Source organism: Carassius auratus, chromosome 5 (assembly GCF_003368295.1).
Source record: "Carassius auratus strain Wakin chromosome 5, ASM336829v1, whole genome shotgun sequence".
Classification (NCBI taxonomy): Eukaryota; Metazoa; Chordata; class Actinopteri; order Cypriniformes; family Cyprinidae; genus Carassius; species Carassius auratus.
This window is the reverse complement of record NC_039247.1, coordinates 31190162-31207485: the sequence shown is the minus strand read 5'-3', so window position 1 is coordinate 31207485 and position 17324 is coordinate 31190162. Positions and strand designations below refer to the sequence as shown.

At 38.0% G+C, this 17324-nt stretch overlaps 1 protein-coding gene across 2 annotated transcripts; it reads right to left on the bottom strand.

The window, feature by feature from the left end:
• Nucleotides 1-1081: 1081 nt before the first annotated feature.
• On the bottom strand, nt 1082-15927 carry LOC113085858 (matrin-3-like). Of its 2 annotated transcripts, none has more exons than XM_026255292.1 (19): nt 15846-15927; nt 13723-14221; nt 13217-13325; nt 12425-12471; nt 12225-12341; nt 11021-11146; nt 10777-10944; nt 10369-10490; nt 9427-9727; nt 9132-9210; nt 8926-8942; nt 8726-8845; nt 7274-7399; nt 5203-5346; nt 4976-5106; nt 4649-4736; nt 4333-4462; nt 3834-3955; nt 1082-1403 (listed from the first exon to the last, which is right to left on the bottom strand). In XM_026255292.1, exons 2-19 carry the CDS (start codon nt 14212-14214, stop codon nt 1353-1355), a joined length of 2490 nt encoding a protein of 829 aa, XP_026111077.1. In that variant the 5' UTR covers nt 14215-14221; nt 15846-15927; the 3' UTR covers nt 1082-1352. The 2 variants fall into 2 exon arrangements, with proteins under 2 accessions (XP_026111077.1, XP_026111078.1); XM_026255293.1 differs by having other exon boundaries at nt 13723-14243; nt 15846-15905.
• Nucleotides 15928-17324: the final 1397 nt, after the last annotated feature.

Sequence of the window (17324 nt, the reverse complement as noted above, 5' to 3'; positions counted from 1 at the left end):
TGTGCTAACATTTCTGATGTCAATGCAAATAACTGATGCTATACATTCCAGTGAGAAAAGAAAGAAAACTGTACTTAAGAGTCTGTATAGAGTAAAACGGAAAAAAAAAATGGTGGTATTTATGAAAAGTGAGTTCAAATGCAGCTATTTTCAACCTTTGTTAATTTTATGCATTGACTAACATGCATGTAGAGTAAATGTGCTTCTGATGCGAAGATTATACTGCAGATTATATATATATATATATATATATATATATATATTTATTGAAGTTTAATGATTGTAGCCACACAGTACCTTTGACAATCAAAATAGTTTATAATTGTCACGACTGAAACGTTTGGCTATTTAGTTCAGTGTTTGTTTTAAATTTTGTGGTTTGATCTTCCATTTAATTGATCATCTTTACCATCATTTAAATATTCCTGATTGTTTTTTTATTTAGTAAATGTATTAGTTTACATTTTTGGAATGTAGTGATTTTTTTTTATTTAAAATTGTTTGACTTTAGAAAAGAAAGGACTAGACATTAAGAAGATACTAGTGTACATTTTTAAATGTGTGCACAAATAACTATTATCTATTAATTCGATAATTGTTGCAAATCTTACAATTCACTGGTAGTTAATTATGTGTCTGTGCAAAGTAAACTTCACAAGACCATTTTGTGTTTGAATTGGAACATCTTCGGCTATTGGCAAAAATGATAATACATGTCACAAACATGATCAACTATTGGCAAATGTGCCTCAATATACAAACCATTGCACATCCATTTAATTCTGAGCTTCACAGACACAAGCTGCCAGGTGTAATGCATTGGTTTGTGGTGAGATCCATTTCTAACGTCTATTCAACTGATGGAAAATTGTGCACGCATACATTAATAGTTTTGAGGTCGATTTCTTTATTACTGTGAGGTTTGACCATTTCAGATGGTGATCAGTGCGATGTCAGAGTAAACCTGCACACACACACACACACACACACACAGCTCTTCATGAGAGATCATGACCACTGGAGAGGCTTGCTTAACTAAAGGTAACCTGCTTTTATCAAAAATGAATTGTAGACACTTGCATGTAGGTGACAGTAAACAAACTTGAGTTTATTTCGAAACACTCTCCTTCAGCTGATATACATGTTCGTTCTGCTTACTGTCAAACATCCAAACCATCACAATGGCTTCACAATTTTGTCCACACACATCTGTCGCTCACACACTCACTCACTCTCGTAGCTCTCTGAAAAACAAAAGATCTGAACAGAAAGAATATTGAAACTAAGAGGAATGAAAACAAATAAAAACAAAACAAAATGCAAAGTACAATAATGTCCTTGTCTTCTTTCACTCAGCCATCTGGGTGTCCGTCTGCCTCTTCCACCACTTCAGCATGTCTGAGCTGGAAATCAAAGCAACATGGATGTTAACCAGTGATGGGAATAACGGCGTTATAAATAACGGCGTTACTAACGGCATTACTTTTTCCAGTAACGAGTAATCTAATTGATTACTCTTCTCATCTTAATAACGCCGTTACCGTTACTGCCAAAAAATGCGGCGCGTTACTATAACTGATGATGAAGCTGTTTTTTTTTTTTTTCATCAGACCAACTAGATCTCTGAGCGAGAGGCAAATACTTTTTTTTACTGTTCTTCCTTGGTTAGTGGGCAGAGCACGAGACAAGCGCATAAATGCTGACGATTGGCTGAGGTAGAGTAAAATTTCATTGTAAGCCAATCAGAGGTAGAGTTGGGCGGGTTTTCGAAAGCACGCATAGTAGTGATGGGAATTCGGCTCTTTTGACTCAGCTCACTGAAAAGAGCCGGCTCTTTGGCTCACAAACGGCTCTTTAAATGACTTTGACTATAATATTTCAATTTTTATTACATAATTATTTAATTTCTATAGGCTAAATTTGAAAAAAAAAATAGAGTTGGCTCTTCAGATATGCGAGCCAGCTCCCGAAGTTCAACTAAAAAAGCCGGCTCTTAGAGTCGGCTCATTCGCGAATCGCGAACGACTCCTCAAAAGCTCATTCGCGAACGAGTCGATCCATCATCACTAACGCTCATTCGCGAACGACCCATCATCGGACAGGACAGGACACACAACGAACAACACAAGTCAGTCAGTCAACCAGAGACAGGTATGGCGACGAGCCCAAATAATCCAAAAGTAGCCTTCTCTAAATGGAAGTATATACATTACTTTTTCCTTCAAGAAATTAAAGAAACAATAAAAGGAAATATCAAAAGTTCCCAAAAATCTATCGTGTTATTTGCATTGATCCACTATATAAACATGATATCTACATACATGCCATTTGATTGGAGGCTAGTCTCACTTTGTCCCACAGCAACTTTTTTTTTTAGATGTGTGTACAATGTTTCATGTTTCTGTTAATAATGTATTGTATTAAGTGTCCATTTCATTATAATATTCAGATTTATCATAAATAATTGAACATGCACATGTATTTTAAGTTCCTTTAAAGAGGGGTAGAGGTGGGGTCACGTTTGAGCATTTAAAATGTAATTTTACTTGAAAGTAACGCAATAGTTACTTTCTTAAGTAACTAGTTACTTTAAAAATTTGTAACTGAGTTACTAATTTAGTTACTTTTTGGAAGAAGTAACTAGTAACTGTAACTAATTACTTTTTAAAAGTAACTTGCCCAACACTGATGTTAACGCACATTACCAGGACTCGGTTGGTGAATGTCGTTTCATTGGCTGGGAGATCATTGCATGACTGGACTGAAAATCAGGGATTGCAGACCACAGGACACTTACTGTACTTGTTTTCGTTTAGTCCTACAATCCATAATGCAATAAAGAAAAGTAGATGGCCAATCATATCAAAGTGGGCGGGGTTAACGGTTCACAGAAGCAGAGTGCGAATAAACGTTGAAAGAGAGGTGAGAGGAAAGTTGCAAATATTAATATTAATGTCAACCGTTTTATGTTAGAAATGTTTAATGACTGACAAACTGCTCCACTTTTCCTCAGATATGGCCAGAGCGAGAGCGTGATGAATGTTTCATGTGTGAATTATCTGCGTCTGTGTCTCTCTAGGCAAACAATGACGCTGTGAGTTTAGTTGCTTCAAAAACAGTGATTTTACCTCTTCGTTAATGAGGAACAAATGTAGTGATTCATAGCTAAAGCTATTTTATTAATAAATGTCAAAAGATCCTGTGCTCCTGAATGAGTCTCCTATCTTGAGAAATGGTTATAATGCACATCTGCAAATAGATCTATATATAGCTTGAACTAACTGAGATGGGGGTGGCATGTTAAACCAGCATCCCCTTTAGATTATTAATGTGTATTATGTGACACGAATCATGCAAATTAAATGTATGATCATTTCTGAACTAAATAATGGCGATTGGCCGTAGTAGTTACCTACTTTAGTTAAACTACACATGAACAACACTTCTACAGCATTTATTAATCTTAGTGTTAATTTACTTATTACAAGATTTGTGCTTGTTAACATTAGTTAATGCATTGTGAATTAACATGAACAAACATAAACAACTGTATTGCCATTAACAAAGATTATAAATACTGTAATAAATGTATTGCTCGTTGTTAGTTAATACATTAAGTGACATTAACTAATGGAACCTTATTATAAAACGTTACCAACGTGCGTGAGCAAAAATGTGATTTTCATTTTATACCAGTCTCTCAGTCTCTCTCTCTCTCTCTCTTTCTCTCTCTCTCTCTCTCTATATATATATATATATATATATATAAAATGGGCTGAGAGTTGAATGCAGAATATTGCGGATGGAGATGTATCTAACTCTCTTGCGGTCACCTTGAGGTTGTTGTAGTGTTCCAGGCTGCAGCAGTGCTCTGATTTAGCTCTTTTCTCGTCAGTGTAGAACATGTTACACAGCTTGCAGAAGAAACCAGTTACTGGGATGACGTAGTTCACACCTGAAATAAGAGGAGTCTTTCCTGAGACAAGATTTACACTGTTTTTTGTTTTTCAATTTTTTTGCTTAAACATAAAAAAGGGGAATTGGCAAAAATACATTGGCATAAACATTTCAAACCGCCAGGTTTTTTTAAAAATAAGAACACTAAACGTGTTTTCACACAGGTAGTAAATACACTGAACTTTATTTGCATCTAAAAAAAAAAAAAAAAACCTTGTTGGAAATGAAAACATTTTTGAAACTGACCTTAATTGACCTTAAAGTCAATACAACTTCAAATTAATTTTGAAAATGTTATCTTGGCATGCTTCAGATGGTTATAATACTGAGATGACCGAGTGTGTATAATAACACAAGGGTGTGTGATGGACTTACCCACAGTCTGGTCAGGCTGATAAGGTCTCAGAGGGGTTTTCTCCAGCTGACCGTCCTCTTCTGAACCTTTACATTCACAAACCGGATCTCCTCCAACACCTTCACAATCCAGTGAAGAACTCTGCTGGTTCTGCAAACACACATTTCCTCATATGATTTCTACTGACAGAGATATCATATATGCCTGACGCTCAGATACTTTTCTTTTCCTTCAACTCAACGCTTTAAAAATGCAAATCAAATGCAAGCATGACACTTCAGATCAAGATGTTTCTATAAAGATTTCAGGTGAGGTTTGATTTTCTCTTGTGATTACCTGGTCATTTTCTGTCCTTTCAGTGCTTGGATTAATTTCTTTCGTGTCCTTTTTTAACCCTCTCCCCTGTGCATTTTCGAGGAGTCTCCTATGAACAAAAAACATTACATAGACACTCGACCAAAATATGAGCTGAACTACAGAAAAGTGAAGTGGATTCATTTGAGATCTGCTGCATTGACATTTATAAGTGTTTTCAAAGTATCTGGCCAGCTGTGCATGACAAGGATGGAAATGTACTGTATTTTATAATTTGTGCATCTATCCACTTTATTCAGCGACATGATTTCAACATTGCACTGAAATGGAAAAACCACATTGACCTACCAGCGAATCAGAGAGTCCCCTTTCCTGCACATGGCTATCCTCAGCACCGAACCCCAAAACTTGCAAGGTCGCCGACTGTACTGCGCAACCATTTTTTCAGCAGCCTTCGTACTTTCCAGTTGCATGTAACACTGAGAAGCAACAAGTTGAGGCACAGGAAAAACCAAAGGGTTACGAAGACATTCAAGAACCCGCCAAAGGGCAGACAGTGACGAGGGAATACGTACCGTTCCTTGATACCTGTGCAGAGAGTAGCCAGTCAGTCTCCCAAAAGGCTTGGTTAGTTTGAAGAGGGATTTCTGAGTGTATTTCTGTCGCACGTTCCTCTGGTTGGGAAGACGGCTGATGAAGATAGACCTCCCGCTGGGGCTCTGAACATGACGCGAGGGATTGAAATCAGTCTAGTTTAATTCTCTACTCATCTACATTTGGAATAACCACATTCACTGAATTATTATGTGCACATTATACAGGTGCTGGTCATATAATTAGAAAATCATCAAAAAGTTGATTTCACTAATTCCATTCAAAAAGTTAAGCTTGTATATTGTATTTATTGATTATACACAGACCGATATATTTCAAATGTTTATTTATTTTAATTTTGATGTTTATAACTGACAACTAATGCGGTGTTCACACCAAAAGCAAATAGAGCGTCTGGCGCGATGATTTCAATGTTAAGTCAAGGTAAAGATGCGTTTACGCGGCTCTGGAGGTCTAGCGGCGTGAATGAGGCATTTAGCGCGGCAGACGCGAGTTCGAGCGAATTGAGCATCTTGCTCGAATGGTGCTTTTGTGCATTTACGGGTTAGATGCGTATTCGAGTTTGATGCCCGAGTTGAAAGATTTGAACTTTGGCGTCAAATCGCGGCGTTAACCAATCAGGAGCCTGCTCAGGAGTCACTCATTCAACATGGAGGAACAACTGATGTTGTCAGTGAGCAGTCACCCGGAGCTAAATGACAAGTATCATACACAAGTTCATATTTCAGGAATAAAAAGGACCTCGCTTTGAAGAGTGTGTTGTAATACCACAAGAAGCGGATTTCGCATCGGACGCACGTAAATCTCGCTTCAAACTCTTGCTTCTACGCATGTCTATTTCGCTCTAGATGCGCGAATGCATTCAAAATGTTCAAGCGGCGAACGGTAGACGCAAATTTGGACACAAAAGGTCATTGCAAAAGAGGCTGGCTGTTCACAGAGCTCTGTTTCCAAAAGATGTGGTAGAAAAAAAAAGTGTACAAGCAATAGGGATAACCGCACCCTGGAGAGGATTGTGAAACAAAACCCATTCAGAAATGTGGGGGAGATTCACAAAGAGTGGACTGCAGCTGGAGTCAGTGCTTCAAGAACCACTACACACAGACGTATGCAAGACAGGCCACTATCAGAGACACCTGGTCTCTCATAACACCTGAGCAGTGCCACAGACTGATCCACTCCATGCCACGCCGCATTGCTGCAGTCATTCAGACAAAAGAGCCACAACTAAGTACTGAGTGCTGTATATGTTCATACTTTTTAGTTGACCAAGATTTCTAAAAATCCTTTCTTTGTATTGGTCTTAAAATTATATTCAAATTTTCTGAGATACTGAATTTGGGATTTTCCTTAGTTGTCAGTTATAATCATCAAAATAAAAAAAAAATAAACATTTGTAATATATCAGTCTGTATGTAATGAATGAATATAATATACAAGTTTCACTTTTTGAATGGAATTAAATAAATGATTTGATGATATTCTAAATATATGACCAGCACCTGTATGTTACATGGAAAGTAATTTTAACACATACGTGTTGACTGATTTGTATATTCTGTCTACAGTATATATTGATCGTCTTTTATTTTATTTTATTCTCGATTTTTTCTGTTTGTAACTTTTCCTGACGTTCCTTGTGAATGTGAAGCAGTCTTAATATTCTTCTATATCCTTCCTTCTGTCATCTATGGAGAAATAACTCACAGGTGTAGCGTTTTTTGTGGTTTTCATAAAAATATGAACTGTTTTCAACATTGATGAGCAGTAAATCATCATATTATTCTGATTTCTTAAGATCATGTGAAGGCTGGAGGAATGATGCTGAAAATACAGCGGAGCATCACAGAAATATATTATATTTTCACACATAAAAACTGCTATTTTATATACTTTTCTACTGTGTTTTTGATAGAATAAAGGCAGCCTCCATGAGTATAGTGATTCAGTCAAAATCAGTTGAAACACTGACAGGTCACTGGTGGATGGGATGTTACAGTAAGTCTGTCTATCATGTTTCTAAACACACACCTCTATTGTGTTCATGGTAAGGCACATGGAAACAGACACCGGTCTGCCGCATATCGTTGCCTTGTGATCGCTGTAGAACTGCACCATTTCTTGGGCTTTTTCAGCGGTTTCCAGCTCAATCATAGCCTACAAGAACACAAACACACATCACAGCTACAGCAAAACCTGAAGAACTGAGACGAGTAAAGCTGACAGCGTATGTGGAAACGGAAGACACAGTGACTATAGAGAGAGTATAAAGCACCAATGTTGGATCCTCAAACGCATGATTTAATATGGATTCATTAAAGAATACATCAACAGGTCTGTTTCAGTGTGTGCATGATTAATGATAGCTACAGTGAGTTATGTGCAGTGACTGCTTCAAGCGCTCTTTATTCTCACAAAGATTTATTTTGTGTGTGTAGGGGTGTTTTGCAGCTCATTTTTTATTTAAATTTTTTAGCTCATTTATTAACTAAAGCATACAATATCCTTTGTTTTTAACTTGTAATGTTGTTAATGTTGAAAGAAGCATTTTTGAAGGAACTAGGATTAACAAATGCGGTATAAGTGTTTATTTTCTAACTAATGTTAAAGTATTCAACTTTTCTTAAAGTATTATCCAAGTTAGAAAATTCACACACACAAATACAATGTTTATTAAGGGTTAGAGAGATGTTTTACACACTAAGAGGAGAGTCCTGTTTTACTCATCCACTGAAAACATGCATAGCTGAAGAAACAACCTTGAAGTATCAGGGAGAACTTTTTTATTTTATTTTATTTTTGTATTTAAGATTACCTTTAATTGGAAAATGTATATTTTTGCTAGTAATGCACCAATAAATAAATAAATAAATAATATATAGCTCAGAAATTTAAGTTTTCATTAAGCCAAAATCAAAAATAAAGTTTAGTTAATAAATTAAATCAAATGTATTCAATAATTCAACATTCAAATAAGAAAACCCTGTTGTACGAACATTTAAACTGCACATAAGGCAGATTTTATATCACCTTTTAATAACAATAGTTTCTACTCCCAATTTATTGTTGAAATATAAACATGGCTGTTAAAAAAAAAAAAGACAGATCAATTCAAATGTAAATTAAAATGAAGTATGAAATCATAAGTAGAAATATGATCAATATGTAATAGAGTGTAGTATCAATAATATCTATGTTTTTTAATGCTTCTGAAAAGTGTCACCAAGGCTGCATTTCTTAAAATGATTTCTGAAGAATCATGTGACACTCATTTTAAAAAGGAATTAAAATATGAATCAGTTATTTGAAATTGTCACGAAACACAATATTACCATTCATACTAACTTTGTGATCAAATAAAGACAGCCTTGGACAACAAGGGACTTATTTAATAAAACAAGCAAAAAAAAAAAACAAGTGTTTAGATTGAAATTGTTCAGTCGGCGATATTTCGTGCATCCCTCATTTTTACACAACACGTACCTCCTGTTTGAACGTGGATAAATGCTTGACCATTCTGCCGAAGGGAGAGGTCAGACTGTGAAGATCCTTCATCAGGTCAGGGCTCCTCTTTACAGGCCACACCACCACTACTTTACTATCCTGAAACAAACACACACCAAACACACGTTTCATTCCCAAGACATCCAACATCTACAGTAAATGAGAGATGTGACTCTTACCTTTGACACAGTGGAGTCTGGAATAAAAAGGGAAAAGGGGTCACTGTCATAGATTAAAATATGAATGGATTGAATTTAAATTTGGCATGACATGAAAAGTCACTATTTTCTAAATGTGATCTTAAGTAAACAATTCATAAATGCACGAGTTGTATTTTTTTTCTTTTCGTGTTTTGACCTTGTAATGTTTAATGATAAAGGATCACCTCCTGCATTGTAGTCCAGCTCATCTAATGTAACGAAATCTTCCATGTTCTCTGGGAATTCTGCATCATCCACAACACCCTGCAGAGAAATAAACACATGCATTGCTTTCAGTCACACGTTCATGCACTTCCTGCATTCTCAAAACGTCATAAACCGTAACACTGGAGAGTACGGTCAAATGCACTTTATATGAAGGTTTCATTAGTTAATGCATGACATGAACAACGCATGTATTCATCTGTTAATGGAAACACAGTGGTTCATTGTTAAAGTATTAAATGTTAATTGACTCACCTCTTCGTCTGGATTCTGCTCTGAAGCTCTCTCTCTGTCCTCCTCAGCAGCGCTAGGTCTCTCCTCTTCCAGCTTCTCCTCCTGTTTCTCTTCTTCCTCCTCATCGGTCCTCTCCTGAAGCATCCCAGGTTCATCCTCCAGCTGAACGCCCTCCTCTTCATCCAGCTCCTCGTCTTCTTTCTCTACGGTTTCTTGGTTTGAGCCGTCGCTCTTGTCCTTGTTGCTAGACGTGGACTCCTCTCTTTGTCGGCTGTGTTTGCTCGGCTCAGATTTTCTGCTCACAGGCTGAGGACTGTTCTCTCTGAAGGACCAAGCATTTCAAAGTTCAATACCAGTTAATTTATACCGACAGCCTCCGTGATTCATCGAAACAACTCCACACGGTCGTGGTAGAGCACAATGCACTTATTCTCCATCGTTTCTCAAAACATACAGCACTTAGATATGAACCTATCATCTTTGCGGTGAAAACTGTATTTTCTCCAAATGTGTCGTATGATGGATGTCTCTTCTCGTTTATCACCGTGAAGCTGCTTTGACACGAACAGAAGTGACCTGACAGTATTTTGTTCCTGAAATGAGTTTGTATAGTGTGTAGTTTTCTAAATGGTTTTATTTTAAATGCAACTACACTACATTCAGAAAGCTTTTGACATTTGATTAGATGGCAATGTTTTTGATTTCACAGTTACAGTCTTGAGAAATTAACAAGTAATGTGTCTTAGTAATATGCTGAACTACTATAGTTCACTATAAACTACGATGTCTTTATATAAAAGCAGCAGAAAGAAGGAAAACAATAAGGAATTGATGGTGAGATGCAAAAATATGCAAAAAAAGAAAAAAGCTATTGGAAATTGCTTGGTACGATTTCTTGTAATTGTAGGAGTGTTTATTAAAAAAGCAGTCGATGAAGTTCTTGAGATATCAGAAGTCTCTTACCTCAGGCTTGTGATGTGCGTCATGCTCACTTTGACACTTTTGCCCTGGATCCTCAGAGGGTTACTGTAGTAATACTTCACCATGATTTTAGCATCACGCCAGTCAACCATCTCGATCAAGGCCTACACACACACACACACACACACAACAGTTCAATGGGGGGGGGGGCAGTGTATGTGTACAAAGGCTGTCAAAATTAATGCGTACAATTAACTCAAAACTTTTTTTACTGAACTAATCAACAGACAGTTTGTGACATATCCTCTGAAAAACGTGCCACTTTATGAAGAACTGTGGGTGTTTCACTCGCTGGATGTGTGCCAGTGTCACATTTGCATAGGATGCTCTATTTGGATCCGTGATTGGTTGAATGCACAGTTTAAATGAATGAATTGAGCTCCTCCTCACCTTACAGTCAGTGAACCTGGACTGCCAGACCTCTCCAAACATGCCTGCGAGCTCCAGCACTTCAGCCTCGATGTCCTCCCCGGGAGGCAGACGTGAGAAACACACCACCGAAGGCGCATTCGAGCGCTTTGTTCGTTTGGGTGAAGGCGCATCAAACTTGGGAGGGGTCTGTCAGTCAAAAACCGTAACCGTTGTGGATAGACCGTCAGAGTGAGTACAGAGGTGTGATTTGTGGGCTACTCACATAAATGCCTTCCACTGTGGGGGATAAGTAGAGGACGACTGCGCTCTCCTTTACGAAGGCTGGCTTCAGCTGGAAGTGATTGACCATATTCTGAGCCTCCTTGTGAGAACTGAACTCCAGGAATCCCTGTTACCCAGCAAACCAAAATAATACATAAATAAATGAAAAACACAATACAAAAGACTGAGTGTGACATGAATGTGAATGGGTGCCGTCAGAATGAGAGTCCAAACAGCTGATAAAAACATCACAATAATCCACAGCGCTCCAGTCCATCAGTTAAAGGGACATTTTCTCATTAGTCACTTACCTCCATGTCGTTCCACACCCGTACAAGCTTTGTCTGTCTTGACTGTCTGGAAGAATGGTATGTTTTTTCATCTATTTATGCTTTGGTTTGAAAGCAACCCATGCATCGGCGCAGTGTGAAGCGTTCATGTCTATGGGACAGTCTCAAGTTTACCAGTTCTCATCCAAAATATCTTAAATTGTGTTCCAAAGATGAACAAAGCTCTTACGGGTTTGGAATGTCATGGGGGTAGATCAATGACTACATTTTTATTTTTGGATGGAGTAACCCTTTCTGGAGAAGACAAAAGCTGAAACAAATCCATCAAGATGTTTTCAACCTCAAACTGTTGTCTGCAGCTAAAAATACAAGTCCTCTGTCCATAATATTGCTTTCTCTGGTGAAAAACTGTAATCTCGTCTGAATCCGGAGAGAGATCTACACAGATCAAGCCCAAAACAGCTGAGAGATGAGAGAGACAACAGGAGAAGCACTTATTTCCACTGGAGGAAGTGTATAGACTCGTATCTTAGCCAGAAGCAACGGTTTGATGTTAAAAACATCTTGATGATGCATTGTGTTTGGAGTGCTGTGGATTATTGTGATGTTTTTATCAGCTGTTTGGACTCTCATTCTGACGGCACCCATTCACTGCACAGCATCCATTGATGAGACACTTTCTCCAAACCTGATGAAGAAACACACTCCTCTACTGTACATCTAGAGTGAATTTCACTTCTTTATATCTGCTAAACTTCAGCTTTCCATAGAATAAAAGTCAATTCTGATGAACTAACCCTTTAAATATCACTGTAGTAAAGAGTTATATTGTTACAGGTGCTGTTAAAACAACGGTGGGCAAAGCAAAGTTCAACACAAGCTCATTGTGTAGAAATCTAGAGCGCCTTTCGTTACCTTCGCTGGGAACACCAGGTGCTTCACGATTGTGCCGAATGGTTTTCCAAGCTCTAGAAGCTCCCCCACGGCCACGGCACCCATAGGAAACTTGGCAACTACTACTCTTGTGTTGGGCTGAGGATAACATATAGACATTTCAGTTTGAGTGCTTGAGTAGCAGAAATGAATAAACCAGAGCAGCACATCAGTGAAGTTACCTTAGGAGGGTAGAGGTGGTCTGATGAGCCGGACATGTACTGATCCCCTTAGAGAAAAGATAAAACCTCTTTAACCTATTATAAGTCAAGTCAGTTTAAAATGACATAGGCTTGATGAGACAGGAACAGGAAGTTAAAGAAGAGACCACACAAGGGCTTGGCATTCAAATGGAGATAACTGAACCCATGCAGAGGCGTGTACAAGAGCGATATTTACGGTTCATCTCTCGTGAATCTAAATAAATGAATAAATAATAATACACTTGCTGTATTCCTCGTGTGTAAGTCACTTTGGAAAAAAGCATCTTCTAAATGAAGAAATTTAGTTTCAATTTCAAGAAAAAATAAGTATATTTGCTATCATTCGCTGCATTTGATTTGTCAACTTTTAGGAGAACGCTAGCTTGCAAATGGTCTCAAAGTTAACAGGCAATAAATAGGTCTTTACGTTTCATTTTGAGATGTGACTAGAGCTGCACAAACTTGTGTTATTCTGCGTGCTTAAGAAGTGTCTTTCTGTCTACAGGTTATCTTATGGGTCTTTCCATGGTTTTAATTTTAGTTTTATCATAACATTATAATGCCGTGCATATTCTAAAAAAAAGATCATAATCTAGGAGAAACCAATCCAGTGTATAGTTCAGATCTGAGGCTTCATCCTATAGAAAAGCACTAAAAGTGTTTCAGGTAGACCGTTTTCAGCTTGTTTGTTTTCATCTAAACACATAGCACGCGGTCGCTTCAAACAGCAGCATGATCAAATCTAGATGCACTGTGAAGGAGACGGTTTACCGATGGTGTGTTCGGAGCTGTAGGCTCTCTTAGAGGCTTGAAATGAGCGAGAACTGCGCTCAGATTCATTAAACTTGTGGCGGACCCCGGACAGATGGTCTCTCCATGTCTGCAGTCAAGAAACGACAGATTATAATAAACACATTCCTCCAGAAAAATCAACAAATACATCATTGCATACATGAAATACTAGTTTATATTGTGGACAGAATCTCCAAAATCGATACGAGTATAATATATTTATCCAAATGGTAATGCATTTTCATATTAATAGTTAATCTCATGATGAGCCTGAGAAAATATCCAGAATACACATGTCCGTGTCTAGCCTGGGTTCTTCTACATTCCCTCACTGTGAAGCAGTACAATCCTCCGATAGCATCACGGATAGATTTTCCCATAAATGTAATGCGATTTTACAAAATGTTAATCAGTTCTAGACATTTTTGTTCTTATGTAATAGTTTTGTCTGATCATGGCACTGGATGCATCACATATCTCTTCACCTTGATGGAATTCAGCATGCACTTGCAGAGAGGGCACTTGTGTGGGAAAACGGTCGGGTCGTCGCCCGACTCCATCTCCACAGCCGCGGGATCCGCACTCGGTCTCTCTCGGGAGGACTTCCTGTGAGCCAGCTCTCTTCTTCCTCCCGTGTACCTCTCAGACTTCCTGTGCCCCTCCCCCTTCCCATGATGCTCGTGGCTCCCGGAGCGCCGTGCTGAGCTGGAGGACAAGGGGCTTCTGTGTCTGTCGCTGGAGCATCTCTCGGGTGTGCCGCGCTTGTCCTGGGGAGGCCTGGACTCTGCGCTAGAAGACTCTTTAAGGGCTCTCTTGGCTTTGAGCTGCATGATGAGATAAGGGAGGGTCTCCACGCTGATTTCGCTTTCGGGAATCTGTGCGAGTGCATCCACATCTTCGGAGGACAGGCCGAGCGTCGCATACAGGCTCTGAGCACTAACAGTCTCGGCTTCACCGGTGTCTTCAGCGGCGTCCATCTCCAACCTTTACAGACAGGAAAGAGAAATCAATGAGGTCTGTATGTGGATGCAGAGGGAAGAGAATTGTTTTCATAAACTGAGAAGTAGAAATGAGTAAAACGGCATTTAGTTTATCATACATGCTTGTCAGTATATTCGGCAGTTCACTTTAATATGTTTCAAAGACAATAGAAATAGTTATGAATAATCAAATATATAGATGTACTTAAGTTACTCAAAAAAACACTGACTGCATTTAATACAATTTTTAATTACAATGCATTTTCATTAATTTCATTTAACTATGTAATGAATGTGAACTAAATTAAATATTTTACATTTAACTGCAACTTTAAGTATATTCATTTAAGGTATATATTTTAGCATCTTTAAAAGTATTCTTAAGTGTTCCTCTTTTTAACAGCAGGAGTCAACAATATGATTTCATTTTATTTTTCTTTCTTTCTGCATATTTCTTCATGTTGGTTAATGTTCGGTGGACGTGTGTGATGCCAAACTCCTTAAGGTTTTTAATCATTTCATTCTCTTAACTAGAATTTGTCATTATCATGATACCAGTACAGTTGTGTCACCCTGAATAACCTTTGAACAAATGCTTTTAACTTTATGTACATCTGTTAAGATTTGACTTGTTTTTCTGCTATTTGAGCCAATCAGAATCCTCGTTCTTCAAGTAAAGTTGGTGACCTTCTGTTAGAGTAGAATTGCTGTTGTATTGGGAATGTAAGGCAGAGTGGCCCATGATCTCCTCCTGGAGAAGTATTAAAGCGGATGAGTCCTGGTCTTCATTCATCAGACCTGGTGCTGGGGCTTAACTGTAAATTGCCCTACAGAACAATGGTTGTTTATTAACCTTGTTATTTATTATAATCTATTCACAGCTCTGGTGGAGGTAGGGTTAATACATACTGGTTATTAGTCAATGTTGATCAAATTAAAATGACTAAATAAGATGGTTGATGTCGCAGACCTAATGTCACAATTTGTAATGGTGTATCTAAATATACTGCATCTTTTTAAACGGTCGTAAATCTATCAGACAAGACGAGCTAATCGCACAATCCCATCTCAAACTGAATTCATGCATTAAAAAACAATGAATAAAAGATAAGTTTGGATATTCTGAACTTAAAGTTGACTGGCTCTCCTGCTCGCAAACTTCTGGCCCAAACGAGGTTGGGATGTTTTTTAAGTCCTGGTGTAAAAGACGTTCTGTAATTGGCTATACGAGGAAATACTATTGATTATTTGAATATAATTGCACCTTAACATAATGGCATATGTTTTGCATTCGAGTATTCTGCATTAATAATCCCCCCCTGGCTACAGTTAGCCCCAGAGCTAACCCACAGCTGATCTGGTGCTGGTCAAGCATCTTCAGACGCTACACTGTGTCTTCAGCGCGGTAACATCTGTCGCGAGGCTCAGATGTAAACACGAACATCAAACGCGCCGCACGCGCATCAATAACACGACCGGAAACTCCGAGAGATGGCTTGATTAACTTAACTTTGGCATTGTTGAATATTTCATCAATTTACACCCATACAAAAGAAATAAAAGGCGCATAAAATGGCATTCTGGAATTGCTCTTACATAAAAAATAATACAACGAGTTTAGTAATTACCTAAGCGTCCGTCAAGGAGTGCTCCTTGTCCAATTTGAAGATATGATGAATAGCCCGAGTTTCTTCTTCTGAAATGTCTTGGTTGCGATTCGCTCGAATGGTGCAAACACCGCCACCTAGCGCTCGGAAGCGAGAGTTTATGTATGGGATTAGAATCCCGCCAAATGTATGGCAGTCACAGAAAACTAGTAAGCATAAATAAAATATTTAAAATCGCGTGTAATATAATAACACATTATTTTTTTCCAAATCTCAAACAAAATCAGGTTTCCTGCTCATGTTATTTTTGTGTGTGTTCTTGTGGTCTTTTCCACTTTGCTCTTGTTTCCACATTCTGTGCTTGCGTTTCTAAAAGTTTGAGTTTCATGTAAATCAGGGCGGGCTTCAGCGTCACCATTGGCCCGTAGGTTCTAGATTGACAGCTGCTCCTCTAGCCAATCAGTTCAAGGGGGAGTTGACGTCACTCTAATGCGACTCGTGGCTGCTGGGGCAGGTGTGTGAAGATGGATAACCAGCGTCAGCAGACAAATCCCGGATGATCTCAGGTAATTATCCATAAATATTTTGTTAGTGGGTGACAGAAACATTCACTTGTGTATTATGATATTTTCTGCCAGCGCTTATTATTTTTCGATCCATGACTGTGCTGTTTGTTATAAAAAAAAACTGCATTTGTTTTTCGGTTTTGTGCGTTATTATTTTACACGTGTTTTTAAATATTTGATCTTTGCTTATTGTTTTTCGATCTGTGACTGCAATACATTTGGCGGGATTCTAATCCCATATGAGTGTTTACACAATGCATAAAACTAATTAAATGCAAAGGACAGAGTGTTAGGATACACGTATCATATCAAGCCTTGGCTGCAGCACAATGCATCTGGAGGTGTTAGTGCACAGGGATATTAAGTAGAGCCTAAACCAGTTGAGGTCGTTCTGTTTCGAAAGCTTAGCAGCTTATCTGAGAGTCTCTATTAATAAGTTTGGCCCTAGATCCAGATTTGAATGTTTTACGATTATGGTTATTGCTCTGTATGGACATCATCTCTTCACTTACTTTCCTAAGAAAAGGAAAAGACAGGTCTGTAATTCTGAGCTTTCCGTCAGCAGAAGGCAACGCCTGTTTCACGACTGCTGTTCCGGGGTTTTGTGAATTATTTTTATTACATTGGTTGGAGCATTAAAAAATAAAACTGAGAAAAAAACATTAAAAAATATATATATATTAATATTATGTCCTTTGTATAGGACACCAGGACTAAGTTAGTAACATAAAAAGGCATGTATAAGCAAAAACAATTATTTGTTTATTTATTTTTCATTCACCAATCAGTTTTTAATTCACTAATCAGTTTGTATAAAGATGATTCACAGCTATGTTATGAGAGATATAACAGAAGGATCTGATTTGCTACTGTACTTTATGGAATATGTGCATAAAATGTAGATACTTTATTTTATTCAGTGTATGTCTACATT